The sequence below is a fragment of the Macrosteles quadrilineatus genome, unplaced genomic scaffold (assembly GCF_028750875.1).
Source record: "Macrosteles quadrilineatus isolate MER2022 unplaced genomic scaffold, UCM_ALF_1.0 Scaffold_2__2_contigs__length_208266976, whole genome shotgun sequence".
Lineage (NCBI taxonomy): Eukaryota > Metazoa > Arthropoda > Insecta > Hemiptera > Cicadellidae > Macrosteles > Macrosteles quadrilineatus.
The window spans coordinates 60,196,597-60,212,239 of NW_026542595.1; the positions used below are offsets into that span (position 1 = coordinate 60,196,597).

A 15,643-nucleotide genomic window follows, 5' to 3' on the forward strand; every position below is an offset into this window, starting at 1 on the left:
GTGAGAGGCTTGAACCGGCTGAATTACTGACTACACATTTCGGCTTATTCCAAGAGTTTGGCACCAGATGCGAGTATCATTCTAACTATGCCTGCGCCACGGAAGTGTTGGTCGTGTTGTCGCCTTGTTATATGCAGTGCATATAATGAACATTGGGGTATTTGGATACCTCTCTGTTGTGAGTAAGTATTTTTTAACTTTGAGGTTTTTTATTGCTTTGGGTTTTTAAAACTATTCTTAAGGTGAACATATATATCTTTCTTTTAGTTTAATGTTTTTTTTTATCTTTTATAGATGCTTATGGATGCCGTCTGAGGTGCTTCTTAAGATGCATAACAGGGGGTGTCTAGACTATGGAACGATGTGCGGTCACGAGGTGGAGGAGGGGGTGGAGGATGATGACATAGAGCCTGAAATATAATCTGTTGGTAAGTTTTAAATCTAATTTTACTTAGGTGACCCATGTTTCCACACCACCCATGAGGTAGGGGTCTCAGCGCGTTGATGTATATTTAAAGTGGGCATCTCCCCCTTAGGCCTACCCCACAGTTTAACCTAATCTTTTTTTTATCTAATTTTACTTAGGTGACTCAAGTTTCCACACCACGGTAAGCTGTTAAGCTAGGCCGTACGAGTCCTGGCGCGTTTTTGATTATAGTGAGTTCCCCCAGAGGCCTATTCTCACTCTATAATAAATCTACTTTTTTTTACTTTTTATTTTTATGATTTTTTTGGTGGCTCTAGGTTCTGCCTTTCCTAAGGTTTTTTTTTGCATACCAAATTGTTCCAAGGAGTAGTACAGATTCTTCTAAATCTGAGCTTCTCAATTTACTAGATTTGGGATCTGCTGTATTATAGAAAGGCTACTCTAGGACATAGCTTAGCCCGGCCTTATGAGTGGGTGACAGTGCAAATATGCCAAATCGTTCCAAGGAGTAGTACAGGTTCTTCTAAATCTGAGCTTCTCAATTTACTAGATTTGGGGTCTATGCCTATCACGGAAAACCATCGTTCTAATGTGTTTAAACCAATCCAGCATCCGCTCTAGGACTTACAACGGCTTAGCTCAGTCTTTTTGAGTAGGTGACAAAAGTCTTTAAGTTTTAAGCTTAGAGTAACTCTTTTGCATAGTACTCAGCAGAACGTAGTGCACAGTTACTGTTATATTTATTTTTATGATAAAAGCAAACTATATCACTACTACTACTATTTTTATCTATATACATTTCATTTTCAATTTCAATTACACTATTGTGTAATCCCCTGAGAAATTGAGCTTTCTCAAGGCCTTTTGTATATAGAATAGTAAAAGGTTTACATAAATCCTTAATAAAGTCTAAATCATAAGGTATGTCCCCGTCATACCAATTTAGGTGATGGAAACGTTTAGTTAGCCATCTTGCTGTACGTTTCATTTTACTATTGAGAAAATTGAAGCTATATGGGTTTTCAAATATTAAATGTGTTCTATATGATTTTGCAACAATAGCAAACTCCTTTACGATGAAACAATTATTGTTATCTTTAAAGCCTTGAAATTCTACTACAGCTTCCATAGTGCGATTTCACTGTACAAACGATCAAAATAGGGGTCTGGTAGGTTATGTGAAAAATCCTCTGTGTCAGATAAAAGTTGATCAATGCAAACTTTAATATCTTCCTCCAGGTAGAATAATTCCAAAAGTGCGCGACAAATCATTGGTACATTCTTTATCAGTAGATGCCATTCATTTAGGTTTAGAGTTAAAGAGTGTTCTCCGTCAGAGATACACGCATACTGATGACCAAAGATATTTGTAACTTTAATGGATGCCCCAGTATCGAGTTTAATAACGTATTGATTTTTACTTAAGAAAGCAATAGTTATTTCATTAAACCTGTTACAGAGTTGACAGAAAGAGTCATAGGACCAAAATACAAAACCCTTTCTCCCTTTAAATAAAACCCCGAGACTATTATCTCTGTTCTTAAAGAAGCCGGCAATTAGACACTTGGTCAGGTCAAAGTCTAGAAAGTAGACTGACTTTAAGAAAATCCCGGTTAGCACATTTATAGGTTCTTTTTCTCTAGGGATCAGTATATGCTCTGTCACTACGTCCTCACCTTGTGAAACCATCTTGCCTACTGACTCTAAATCACTCTGTTTCCTCTATAAATCGCACCCGCTCTTCTTTTTCTTCTTCTTCAGAGGAGGAGGAAGTGTCTTCGTATTCTTTGCGCCACTTAGCTATAATTCGGCAAGTTCCTAAAGGTATTTGAAAAACACATGTTTCTGCATGGTACTTGTAACAGTCCACAAAATACGATTCTATTAATAGATTGTCTTTTGTATAGCATTCTAGTTTTACCCAGCCGTATGCACTCCCCATCCTGATAGTATGAAGACCAATTAGAGACTGACAACTGAATCTGTTATACGGAGACTTTTCTTACATCACCAGTAATAGGTGTATATGTTATATGACAGTCGTATATGATAAGGCAATAACCCCATGTAGAAGGGGGGACATTATTTTTAAATTCAATTTCCAGTCTAACGTCCACAGGTCCCGTTTTAATTGTATCGTCTTGTATTGAACAGTCGATAACGTATAGGGGACATTTCTCTTTAAATTCTTTAAAGTCCAAAATAGGTGAGCTAGACGTATTGTTGTAATAGGCTCTTTGAAAGTTTGTGTACATATCATACAATAGACATTCATTACCACGGAGGTTATCGTATGGATAGAAATTAGAATTTAAATATAGTTTGATTTCGTTTAGGTTACAGGAATCAAATTGTGACATGTTTTTAGTTACGTCACCTTTCCGCCCTGTCTGTAGTCCAAAGATGACAAATCTAGGTTTTTCTGTCTGATTAGTTGTGCGAATTTGCCAAGAAAGATTAGTAGTAGCTGGTAAATTGGGAAATTCGTGAATCTCCCATGAACGGAATGGAACATGAATTACCGGGTCCTTTTCAATATACCTATATAGTTTTAATTTCTGTGTGTCATTAACTGTAATATGAGGCATACGCCAGTATATTTTAGTAAGATTCAATGTAACTGTACCGGGTGAGGCTAAACATACTGCGTTAATGTCTGTAGCTGACCGCAACAGCACTAATTCCTGTTTAATGTTTATTAAAACTTTTCTATAGTCTTCGGCAATGCCCAGTAGTAGACGTAAAGGAATGGAATATACAAATTCGGTAACTTTTTCAGTATTGCTAGGCCCTAGCCAGCAGCTATTTTTGAGGGGATTTATTTCCTCCTGACGTATTGAAAGGATATTCTTTAAAGTTGTACTGATGCCCACGTTACGTGTTCTATCAATTTCCTTCCCACATATCTCATATCTGATTTCCTCAAAGAGGAAAGCCATTGCGTTATTTATTAAATTGACATCTTGAGCTGTACCGTCAGCTGTTTTCTTTGCTGATACGTTCCCGTGTATTACAACATAACTTTCAAACGGTAAAGTAATAATATCTTGCTGTAAAATTGGAATCCGTATTTCATCGTTATTGTTTAGAGTAGTCGAAGTGTATGGTTGATAAGTATGATATTCAATGCCGGTAATGGTGTCATCATATAGAGCTTCACTTTCGATTGCTAGTAGAGCCATTTTTTAATACTTTAAAGCCGAGAGAGCGTAGCAAATTTATGTTTTTACTAGTTAACCCTTCAGACTTCTTTGTAGTAATGTGTTTTGAAACTACAGACCCATGATTATATATGATAAGACCCATTGGTACGTCTTAAGTGTAAACGCACCGATATTCTCTCTCCGCGAAAGTTTACCAAATTACCGTCCTGGTCTCTTAATGAAACTGTTAAGCTGTTTATCCTTTGAGCGATGACGGGTAAGTAAATTACGTTCTTGGGGATCTCAATGATTTTATACCCAGGTGGCTCAGCTGGATAAAACTCATGTATTACATGAGATTCAACGCCATCAATAAATGAGCCACGAGTAATATTACACGCCACTCTGATTGAATTAACTCTGATAATGTTGACAGGTAGTTCGGAAACGTGTGTTTTATTCGCCTCGTATACTTTATTACTAAAACCCAATGTTTTACCTATTGTACCGGGTTTACTGAAATCCACACTTTCCTGACAGGTCAGCTCGGTTTTAAGTGTATTATTATTGGCTTTTAATGTAAACTTGTACTCTTTAGATAGCTGAGACTTTATATATTTTTCTATATCTTCGATTTCGTATGAACCTTCAGGAATAGTGATAACACCTTTATTGCCATAGTGAAACTTATTATTTATATTATTCTCAATATTTGGTATAGAGTTATATGTAGATAGTTCGATTAACCCTAGCTCCCATTCCCCATTACTGACATCAATAGGCGTTGATAACTCGTGTGAAAAGATGCTATTTGTACCCGTAAGACTAAACATTTTCGGTTAGAAACTTTAAACATAAATGTCCACAGATGACTGAGTTAAAACTCTGTTCTCTTGTATAATTATAGTAAATCTTACAGTTGTTAAAATATTTTATTAGCTCTAGCGGAGGTCTGAGATTACCGAAACTGTCAAAGTAATAAACGATATTATTACTCTTTTTATAGCATATCCAGTGGGTGCCGGGGCCTGATGTACTGTCTAAATTCACTATAGCTGATTCATACACTTTAGGCTTTTTTGGTAAACCATCTCTCATATATACACCTCTAAAGTTTGGTACCTTAAGTAATTTTGCATACTTTATCAAGTCATAGTTTGTTAGAGGTTTTATCGGTATTGACAAGCTTTTTTTTTCTTTGTAACTCTGCGTTTTACTTTTCTTTTGCCAGCACCTTCTCTTTTGTATGGTCTAAGGTACAAACCCTTACCCCTTGTTTTAGGGGTACATCTTCTTTTCTTTTTCCGCCCCCCTCCAAAAGCTGTTTTAGTCTTCATTATACCTGTTATCGGTAGAGCTGCAGCTTTCTCGCCAACACTAGAATCAGATGCTTTAACACGTTGCCACGCGCTATCAATCAGCTGACGGTCTGCGTTCAGCCGGTTCGCGTTATCTTTGTATTTTGAATAAGCAATATCGTGTACCTTACACGCCTCGTCTAATTTATTGATTCCTTTGTCTCCCCTCGCTAACCTTTCTTTTAATTTTGTTCCAGGTCCACAGTAGTTAAAACGCTTGAAATTAAAAGGGTTAATACTGGCTGGTAAATGTAGTTCAATAGGTAATTTATCGATAACCTTATTTATAGCTGAAGCAACAAACCCACTTCCTCTTTTGGGAAATCGTTTCTTTCTGAGTGTCTTTTTCATTACTGTAGGTATTTAAGCACCTCATATAATCTGGTGAGCAATGTCTCACGTATACAGGTAATTTCTAAAATATCAAATGCACTTTTTACTGAGCCCGTAACAGTGCTGGTAAACTCGTTGTATTCCAATACTGAACTGTCAGTTAAAAAGTATATTCTACCATTTATATACCGAAAAGCCCCATTAACACTATTAGGAACTCCATTCAAGTAGGAGCTTATACCACCTAAATGAGTAGCTCTGAATGAACACTCATCCAATGAGTATAAAGACCAATTGTCTATACGTAACAGGGTCTTTCCTGTGTTACCGGCTAAAACTGCATTTATATTACTAACAGGTCTCCCTACTACATTACTAATACTATATCTGACATTAAATGTTAATGATGGATATTGGAATAGGTAAACATCTTTCCCGCTAAATAAAGCTATTTGACCACTTGGTCTTTGGTAAATGGCTGATACCTCTTTAAAATCATGAGGTAGAAAGTTTAGCCAGTCTGTAATCTTTATACTTGTATTATACTGTTCCGGGGTTCTTTCTGCAGGGTCAAGACTTAGTATCCATACACGATCTAGCAAAAATGCAAATATTTTCTTATTTACAATTATGTATGTAGATATGTTTCTTTTTAGCTCACAAATATTGATATTTTCATACTTATTTTGTTTTGTGAATGTAACTGGTTTACTAGTTGTTGTTGTTGTATGTAGTGGTTTACTAGTTGTTGTTGTTGTTGTAGTTGTAGATGTTGTGGATGTTGTTGGTTTAATAGTTGTTGTTGTTGGTTTAATAGTTGTTGTTGATGTTTGAATAGGACGTCTACCATATAGAAACTGAATAGCTAATATATCATCTTTACCTAATTCAAATTCATTTAGATCTATGATTCCTTGAGGATGCCTCATAAAAGGGTACATGATTGATTCGTTATTGAAAGAGTGGTCTAAACCTAACGCGTGTCCAATCTCGTGTACTAATGTTAGAAAAAACGAAATGTTTTCATAACGCGGTAAGTCCATAGTATAATCCCAATTCTCCTCAGAGTCCAGATGAATATCGGTTGAATTAAATCCAGCTTGAGGTGTATAAGCATGAGCTAGTTCTAAACCGGGCCCATCAAATTCATAAAAACATGCAATTTTTCTAGCATAAAACATATGTTTTCTTTGAACGGAAAATGAAATAAAGATGGTAGGATTATGAAATGACCTTCTAAAAGTGATGTTTGCATGTTTCTCCCATACACGGAACGCTTTTTCAATAATAATATTACCTAGATGAGATATATTATATCCGTACCATGTAATTACTGTTGTATTCCATTTACGGTTAGGTATAACTGCAAATGGCAGTGGATTATCTTTATTACCACATCGTGGTTGGTTTAATAATTCTAATGTTGCATTATCTAAGGTACCGGTCACTTCCAAGTTAAACGTCTCTTGAAACTGTTTTACCGCATCACCTATGTCGTCGTTTAAAGCAGAATCAGCTATATAGCCATACTTTTGTAAATATTCTAATGTTTTATTACACAACACAGTGTGTGGTACAAGCAATAGAAACACAAGAACCGACATGTTCAAAGATCTAAGCTTTAATGATTAGTCAACTATAGACGCGTGCTTTTTATTCACTAGTCATGAACAGATCATAGTTATTTGGGGGGAGGGGTTTTACTTCTTCATTGACTTCTTTTTCATCGGGCACTTTATATAGTTCCTCCCAATTTAGATAATCATTTTCTCCAGTAATAGGTAAATTACTATCTCATTTTCTGAATCTGTAGTTTCATAGTCCATAGGCTCCTCTTCCTTAACTTCACTTTTAATTAGCGGCTGTGGTGCAGCTTTTCTTAATTCCTGTATAATAGGTCTGTACTGTTTTTCCAGCTGTAAATCCGTATCCTCTGTACCCTCTTTAAACATTTTATACTTGTGTTTAATAGCCTTTCTAAGCTCTATAAGTCGAGCAGTTAGCTGTTGTTTATCCTTGGAACTCATATTTGTGAATGAAGTATGCAGGCTTGTATGTATAGTTTTATGGGTTTCAACCTATCTAAAAAAAAACACCTTTTATTTTTTTTTCAAAATACCATAAACGATTTACTCAAGTCAATGGTGTAATACTGTTTATAACTCTGTTACAAAACTATCGATTCCTACCCTATATTTACCTTTATTAAGATCCGATGTTTTGTCAATTACTAAAAACCCAAAGTTATCTTTCCACGAAACTGCACAGATTTCTTTTAACTTGTCAAAGGACATATCAGTTGTCACGTTATCATTATATACATGTCTCAGATTCATTTCATCCTGCTTAAATAGTATAAGAAAGTTACAATTATCTCTGATTAACTGTTTTGGAATACTACTGTAGGTCTGTCCCAAGTAGAATATATCTAAGTTTTTATGTCTCCCCATAGCAAAATAACTTCTAATCATATTATGCTTCACACAACTTATATCGTCAAATATAATTATAGAGTTTTTCTTTGTATCATTAGGTTTTATAACTTGAGTAGTTTCATCAAACTCATAGTATCCAATTTCTTTGGGCAACACTTGTTTAAGCAATTTGTATTTATTCTGATATAAAGACTTTGAAAAAACATAAATATTTTCAAATCGCAAACCATTTGGATCAAAGATCATATTGAATAGTACATTGGTTTTACCACATGAACTAGGACCACAAAGAATAGACCGAATTGAACTTGGCAATAGTTGACCATGCTTGAAATTCTTATCTAACCCTGAACCACTAAAGGTATCAAAGTTTATTACAGGAAACTGCACATTCTGCTGTACTAACCTCATTGTTACTGATTACACTGCTCTAAGTGGTTTTGTTTTTATACTTTAGATAACAATGACTACTACTACTACTAGATCCTTGACAATTTTCCTACTATTATGTGTTTTTTTTACAATACCTTGGTAGATAGTGACTAATTAACTATATCCTTGTTATTTATCCAGCTATTATGTGTTTCATCAAAGCCTTTCCACTTTACTAGTAATTTAGAACCTTTACGCTGTAAAACCTTCTCAACCAGATATACATTACCCGTTTTAGCCTTGCTAATTTCCTCAGCATAAAAGCCACCTTTAAGGATTTCCCCACTCGAGTCTTGTAGTATATATGTGACGGGTCTTGTAGGTTTAATCGCGTATACTTTAAAAACTTCATTAGTCCAGTTGGGCAAGTACCCCTTTTTGAACATTCTTCTAGCTTTACTGATTCTAACATTATCTCCTAATTGAAATTTAATTTTATCTTTAGGGTTTTTTAGTTTGTTTAATCTTTTCAGTATCATCTTAACATGTTTTTGTTTAACATCTTTAGGCTTCATACCAATAGTCCTATGTTTACTGTTATTATATGACTTTACAATATTTGGCAAGATACTTAGCCACTCGTAGCTTCCACGAGCAGTAAATAATTTATACATTTTATTCTTAAGCGATTTATTATACCTCTCACAAATCGACGCCTTTTTTTCTGAGAATGTATGATAATGATTTATATTATACTCTTTCATCAATCTATTAATATGAATATTAAAAAACTCTTTCCCTTGATCAGTTTGAAAATTTTTCATTTTATATTTAACTAGTATAGGTTTGAGTGCTTTGGCAACTACAGGGCCTGACTTGTCCCTTAAAGGTATGGCAAAACCTAATTTAGAAAAACAATTGATGATTGTCATAATGTAGCGGTACCCCTTGTTTAACTTTGCATATGGCTGCATCTCTACTATATCAGCTTGATACAAATCATTTATTCCCTTAAGTGTTACATTACGTGTGACATAGTTCTTCCTTGCAGGTTTGTGTAGCTCTTCCGCTATGGCTTCCATGATGGAAATGATTTATCTTAACATCTGTTACATATAATATAGCTTTGTATTGGATAGGGTTTGAGACTATCCCCTCAATAAATGAGGCCAGGTTAAGCGTTTATAACCAATTCAGATAATCTGAATTGGTTATAAACGCCCTCTCCCTTACTTAACAAAGCTTTTTATTTTTTTTTGTCAAATCTATAGATAAAAATAGTTATGTAACTCTACCAAATGTTAATTTCAAAGTTTTCATTTTAAAGTTTATAGATCTTTTAGTTAGTCATACTAGTGACCTTCATTCGCAGCCTGCAGTGACCGATGAATCTCTAGGATTTAGCTCATTTTTCCTACAAGGTCTTACTCAATCCGCCTTAGTAGGTGGTAACCATATGGTGACCGAGTACCTTGAGATTACATCATTCTTACTAGGACTTACTATAATGCGGCCTTGGTAAGTGGTGACTACAGCTGAGCTACAAGGAGTAGTTCAGGTTCTTTCCAATCTGAGCTTCTCAATGTAGACTCACACACAGAGACACATACACACACATTCATACATATAATTTTGGTTGAGTTACATAAGTATTATTTATCTATAGACGTGTTTTTTTTTATTTTTTTATTTTTTTTTATTGGGAGAGTTATATACAAGATTATTTACAAAGTTATATACAAAAGTTATTATTTACAAGATTATTTACAAAGTTATGCACAAAAGTTGTTATTTACAGGTCTCTTTGGACTTTGCTAAATCCAAAAGGTAGAGTGTCATGCTCTCCTTCATACTTTCTCTTTGGCCCAGTGATTTTAAAGACTTTACTCTCAGTGATGGTGACGATGTCTCTATATTTAGTTCTTCTGATTCTGTGTTCTTCGATATCAATGGACTGCTTTACTTCACTAAGAACCATTTCTCTTAGTTTTTCAAAATTCAAAGTTTTTGATGTTTTAAAGTTGAGGGTGAGGCCCTTAATTTTACAAACTGGGATCAATTTCTGTTGATTGGTTGACCAGACAAGGTATGCGTATGTTTTAGGACCCCCAGAGACAAGCTCAGTAATGTATGAGCCGGGCCCATACTCTACCAATTCATCGGTCATTTCGCCGAGATAATCTCCTGTAGGGACTCTATACAGGCCCTGACGGTGATAGAATAAAACACTGTCTGTATCATAATATAATACTTGAGCTCCTAGGGCATCAAGGTGTTCATAGAGCTTGAGCCTAGCTTGCGAGGTAGTGTAAGCCGCGATACAAACATTAACGTTACTGAGGGGCTCCCCAACTTCTTCCAAATACTCCCAGGAAACAACTACAACCTCATCATTGACAGTCTGGAGCCTATTCACTTTAATTTCAGGAGATGAGAACATTTGAAAGAGGGTTTTTGAGTCCCTAACAATTGTAGCTTTAGTTTGGTTCTCCCTCTGGCCAAATTTTCCCCAAAAACTATTTAACATTAATTTTGCCAAAGACCTCAATCCCCCATTCTTAACAATCTTTTCTTTCTCCAGCTTGATTCCCTCATGTGTCAAATACTCTGCAATATACTTGTTTTTGTCCTCCTCAGTCCTACACCACTCTGGATAGCCCGAAGCTTCCTGTTTCATCTTAAGAAATTTATTTATAAAATCAGTGAACAAGCCCCCATTTTCATAAGTCGCTACCTGGTACTCCCATAACTCATACATGTCCAATACAATATACCCTTTCTCTACAGCTTTCCTAATCTCATCCATAGTCCAAGTCCCCACTAGTGCCCTATTATCACTGTCATGATTACACTCTCCCTGATACATCATCTCCCCACAAGTCCTACACAACGCAAACATCAATTTGTTATTCATTTTTGTAGGGAGTACAGGGTGATAGAGATCACGAGGCGGCAAAACTTTACATTTTAGCAAACCCTCTACTTCCATACCTCTCTCACGGCACTCCCTATCCCCTACATAGATAGTTGGGTGGCCTACAGGGTACTTCCCATACTTACAAACATATGGATAGAGAGAGCAAACATCAACATATTGAATAGTTTCCCCCTCAGCACATTTATGATAGGATTTTGCATTACCTGTCCTACCTCCAAAGAAAGACTGTCGTGGGTCTAGTGGGAGATTGTTTAAGATGGACAGACTGTCCAAATGATTGAGTTTTTGGTTTTTTTTCTGCTTACGGAATTCACATTCCCACATCTCTACCAACACATGCTCTGTAAACTTTGCATTTTTAGCCATAGTTCTCTCATAACGGAGATGAAGAGAATCAGAGGGGTCCTCCTTCAAGGGGGCGTGACGGTTGTAGGGATAACATTTAGGGCACCCATGCCAGTAACACCCTTGGAACTCATAGATATTTCTACCATCAAATCCATCTACCTTTACCCCATTAACTTTGACTTCTTTGCCTCGTCCAGCATGATCAATCCTAATTCCGTTGGTTTCCTCGACCCAAGAAAGCCATTGGAGTGCTATAACTGATTGAGTGTCTACTAATCGATAGCCGTTTTTAGGGATAAGTCCAATAGTATTGGGTTTAAGGAAATTACGGCGGAAAGCCAGATTACAGGCACTCGCAATGGTAACAGCCTCGAGAAACGGGTCAACATTACACTCTTTTAGGAAGATTGAGCGGAACTTTAAACAGGCTTGAGCCAAGATATCAACATCTGACATACAATAAGCTAGGATCTCGTTTTTGAAGTTGAATACGTAGTTGTTAGCAATCTGTTCACTGTACCATTTGTCAAAGTCGTTGTGGGATTTCTCAAACATAGATTCGGGACAATAGTACTCTTTGGGTGGCATAGGGCCTACATAGTTTTGGTTTGCCAATGTGTTGAAGAGATGGGGAAAGTAACCTTTCTTTTTCTCTGGAGGTAGGTCAAAGGCTTTAGGCAGAGCAGACAGAGCCATGGGGAAGTAGCTTAGTGAGTCCACAAACCTAACATTGTCAATTTTCATCAAGATAATTTTGGTTCCCCTCATTACAAGTTCCGGTGTGAATTTAGTTTCTTCCAAGAAGTACTTTAGCAAGAATTGAAAATCAAAACCCTGCCCATTGTGTGCAATTACACAGACATTTTTAAACTGTTTCCTCACATACATTACATAGTCCATGAACTGATTAATAGGGTCAGAGTCAAACACACGTGTACGGTTTTGACATGATATACAGAATTTCCCCTCAATACACCGGTAACAAAACTGCTGAGAGACACACAAGTTTACTTTATGCAATTTACTTTCAGGATCAGAGGGCAGGGACTCATCCTGACGGGTTTCCAGATCAAAGAAAATAAAAACATAGTCTTTCGATTTAGGTTTGCCTTTGTTAGGTTTCATATAACATTTATGGTTAGGATCTTTAAATTCTCCACATGGCTTACAAAATACTTCCCCACACTTGTGAGGCTTGGACCTCTCTTTAAGCCAAATCAGTTTCCCACAATCAAGACATTTCTTTACATTTTTACACTTATCAGCCTGGTGTGCAATGAAACAGCGTTGATTTTTGTAAGTCATGTTGCATTTAGGACACAAGATTCCCTCATGCTCCTCTACACAAGGGGGTGAGATAGTCTGACACTGTGAACAAATATTTGAGCAGCGGTGCTCACCTTTGTGATCATACGGGACATGACAAGCTCCACAAAAATATTTACAAGCAAAAGCAGCTGTCAGACTAGTGATTACATTATAGTGTCCATTGTGAAACAACAAATTAATTTTGAACTTTGGGTTCTCTACATTTCCCTCAAAATAAACATCCCTTCCTTTAGCGTTGTAGTTGTACACAGTGATTTTATAGTCTTTAAGCAAGTCCTGGAATTTTTCAAGTTCGGTAATACCTGCACCACCCTCAGGCATCTCAACCCTAGCTCTACATACAAGTTCTTGAGCCCTAACAGTCTGTCTTTCTTTTTGCCCTATCCTTTTTAACTAAATCATATTCAGGATCTTTAGTTACATTAGCTATAGCCACTACAATAGCACGGGGAAGACACAAATTGTCTTTATTGTTAATTACAACAATCCCAGTTCTAGCTTTACACTCCTCATCAAATGTATTATACAGGCCAGATCTTTTGAGACCCCCCGAACCTACAGGGAGATTAACTCGGGTACATTCAACTTGAAATGTATCTGTGAACTTGATTGATTCAGAATTTGATTGTACAATTCCCCCAAAGATTTGCCACAGAATATCCTCATTAACTTCATTTGCTGGGCGAAAAGCAACAAACCCCGGCTCTTTACTTTTTAGGTTAAGTGATCGCAAAGTGAATCCCAATTGATCACCCTCCTCACAAACTTCTTTCATCTCATTTACAATTTGACCAAACCCTTGTCTTAGCCAATCAATCTCACTAGTTTCAGCAGGAGGATTAGAAAACTTGAAAACAGTATTAATTCCATGAATTCTAAATTTCTTTACATAGTTCTCATGTTTATCTAAGATATTTACAGGGACAACTACTTCAACAGAATCTTCTACTATATTTACAGGTTCATTAGAATCTACTACGGGTTCATTAGAATCTACTGCTTGAACAGCTAAGCTACTTACGTCCGTCATCTTCAATCACTGAGAGCAAAGTACACTGAGAGAAACACAGAGCACTATATATACAATAGAGAAGGGGTGGGGGTAACCAATCACCTATTTATAACCAATCAGAAGAGAGCTTATTATAGCCAATCAGCATACAAAGATTTATTACCAGAATAATAGTTTTCAAGTTATAACTTGTTTACTGATATGGGGCCAATTATAATTGTTGTTTCAGGTACTGCTTGTGATTAATGTCTTTTTTAGACACTAATTATAGTTATTATCTATTTCAGATGATGCAATACCACCAGAATCAACACCAGCGCCTCCATTAGTGATAAGGTTTTAGTTGTAAGATAATATATATATAAATCTATTTTTAGCTTTCACAGTTGTTTTCCTTATTTCCCCAACTAAATATTTGATATATTATTTTAACATAAATACCAACATATAAAAATGAGATTATATCATTTAACAAAAACAGCTAGCAGAAGAGCAGTCAATTAACAGACTACAGCTCCTAAATACACAGTACATAAAGTGAGGTTATGTTACTTAGCAGGAACAGTTGACAACTGCAATATTTTATTGATTTATACATATAGTAAATACCAACATAAACTAATAACTGTTATCATAGCTCAATAGCTAAACAATTAACCATCATCTAAAAGACCAGAGTTCCATTCTCGGTCAAAGCACACACTTTTTATCAACAAAATAGTTTAATAAAAATACCTACATATAAAAAGGTCACATGATCAACTGATAACTCCCATAAAACTACCCCTATCAATTAAAAATACCCCAAAACTACCCCTAACAACCCCTAACATTCAACATATATGTATTCACTACCTCTGAGAATTAAACTACCACTCTAGGGGTAGTTTGTCCGCGATCCGGGGGGATCCTACTGACTTCAACCTTACTAATAATAATGTTTACGTACATAATATTTTAACGTAAATAAAATATCTAAGAGTATAGCGAATTTTTGTTTACCATTCTTATTGTGTTTACCTTTAACAAGATTTTTTACTTCCTTAGAAAAAGTTTTGAATTTTAGTATCAGAAAAACTAAATGATTTTTTGAAGGTTTTATATATCAAATTGAAGGAATCGATTCCAATTAATTTAACTGTCCATTTAATAAATATAAAAATAGTATTAACAAAATCTTCGAAATCTATCATGATGTGTGGCAGTACAGAGGGGACAATGCTTCCACCACATGTTGTCTAAAAGTCCAAGGAATTATGGACTACCTGGACTGAAGGGGGTCCTCCAGATTGACGTTACAACCGTACATCATCAGGGTGGGTTGACAGCGTAACGTTTTGATCATTGGACTGTGGTGATACCACACTTGAAAAAATTGAGTTTGACTAAAGTGGTTATTGGAGACAATTTGTCTAGTCACCTCAATGTAAAAATCATTCAACTGTCTAAGAAACATGGCATCAGGGGCCCATTTCATAATAAAGAACAAACTAATAATATTAGTAAATCAGCTGATCGCCTAATGCATATCTAACGGAAATTACAAGTTACAAGTTGTAACTTGTAGTTTATTATGAAATGGGCCCCAGGTTTATGTTTACCCCCGAATTCCAACCACATAACTTAGCCTCTTGATGTGAATAAACCTCTAAATAATGTAAATAAACATAAAAACTCATTAATTTTTAAATTATTTGTTAAATAATGTAACTAAAAATATGAAACATTTGTGTCATAGCGTTGTCATGCAACCGAGCTCACAAGAGGTCCATTCCAGGCAACATAGCAACACTAGTAAATAGTAGGCTAACCTCGACTACGTATTTTTTTGTTCATAACCATCTGTTTAACACATATCAAAAGAAAAACTTAAGGGGAGATGCCAGCAATAGGTTTTTATAGTAGTGAGTTAAAAATGTTAGATAATTTTTTATTTGAAATAAAATCA

General features: G+C 35.7%; 1 protein-coding gene across 1 annotated transcript; it reads right to left on the reverse strand.

Moving 5' to 3' along the window:
- Positions 1 to 9,860: 9,860 nt before the first annotated feature.
- On the reverse strand, positions 9,861 to 13,004 carry LOC128984270 (uncharacterized). The gene has a single exon (XM_054403574.1). The coding sequence runs from the start codon at positions 13,002 to 13,004 to the stop codon at positions 9,861 to 9,863; it is 3,144 nt and encodes a 1,047-aa protein (XP_054259549.1).
- Positions 13,005 to 15,643: the final 2,639 nt, after the last annotated feature.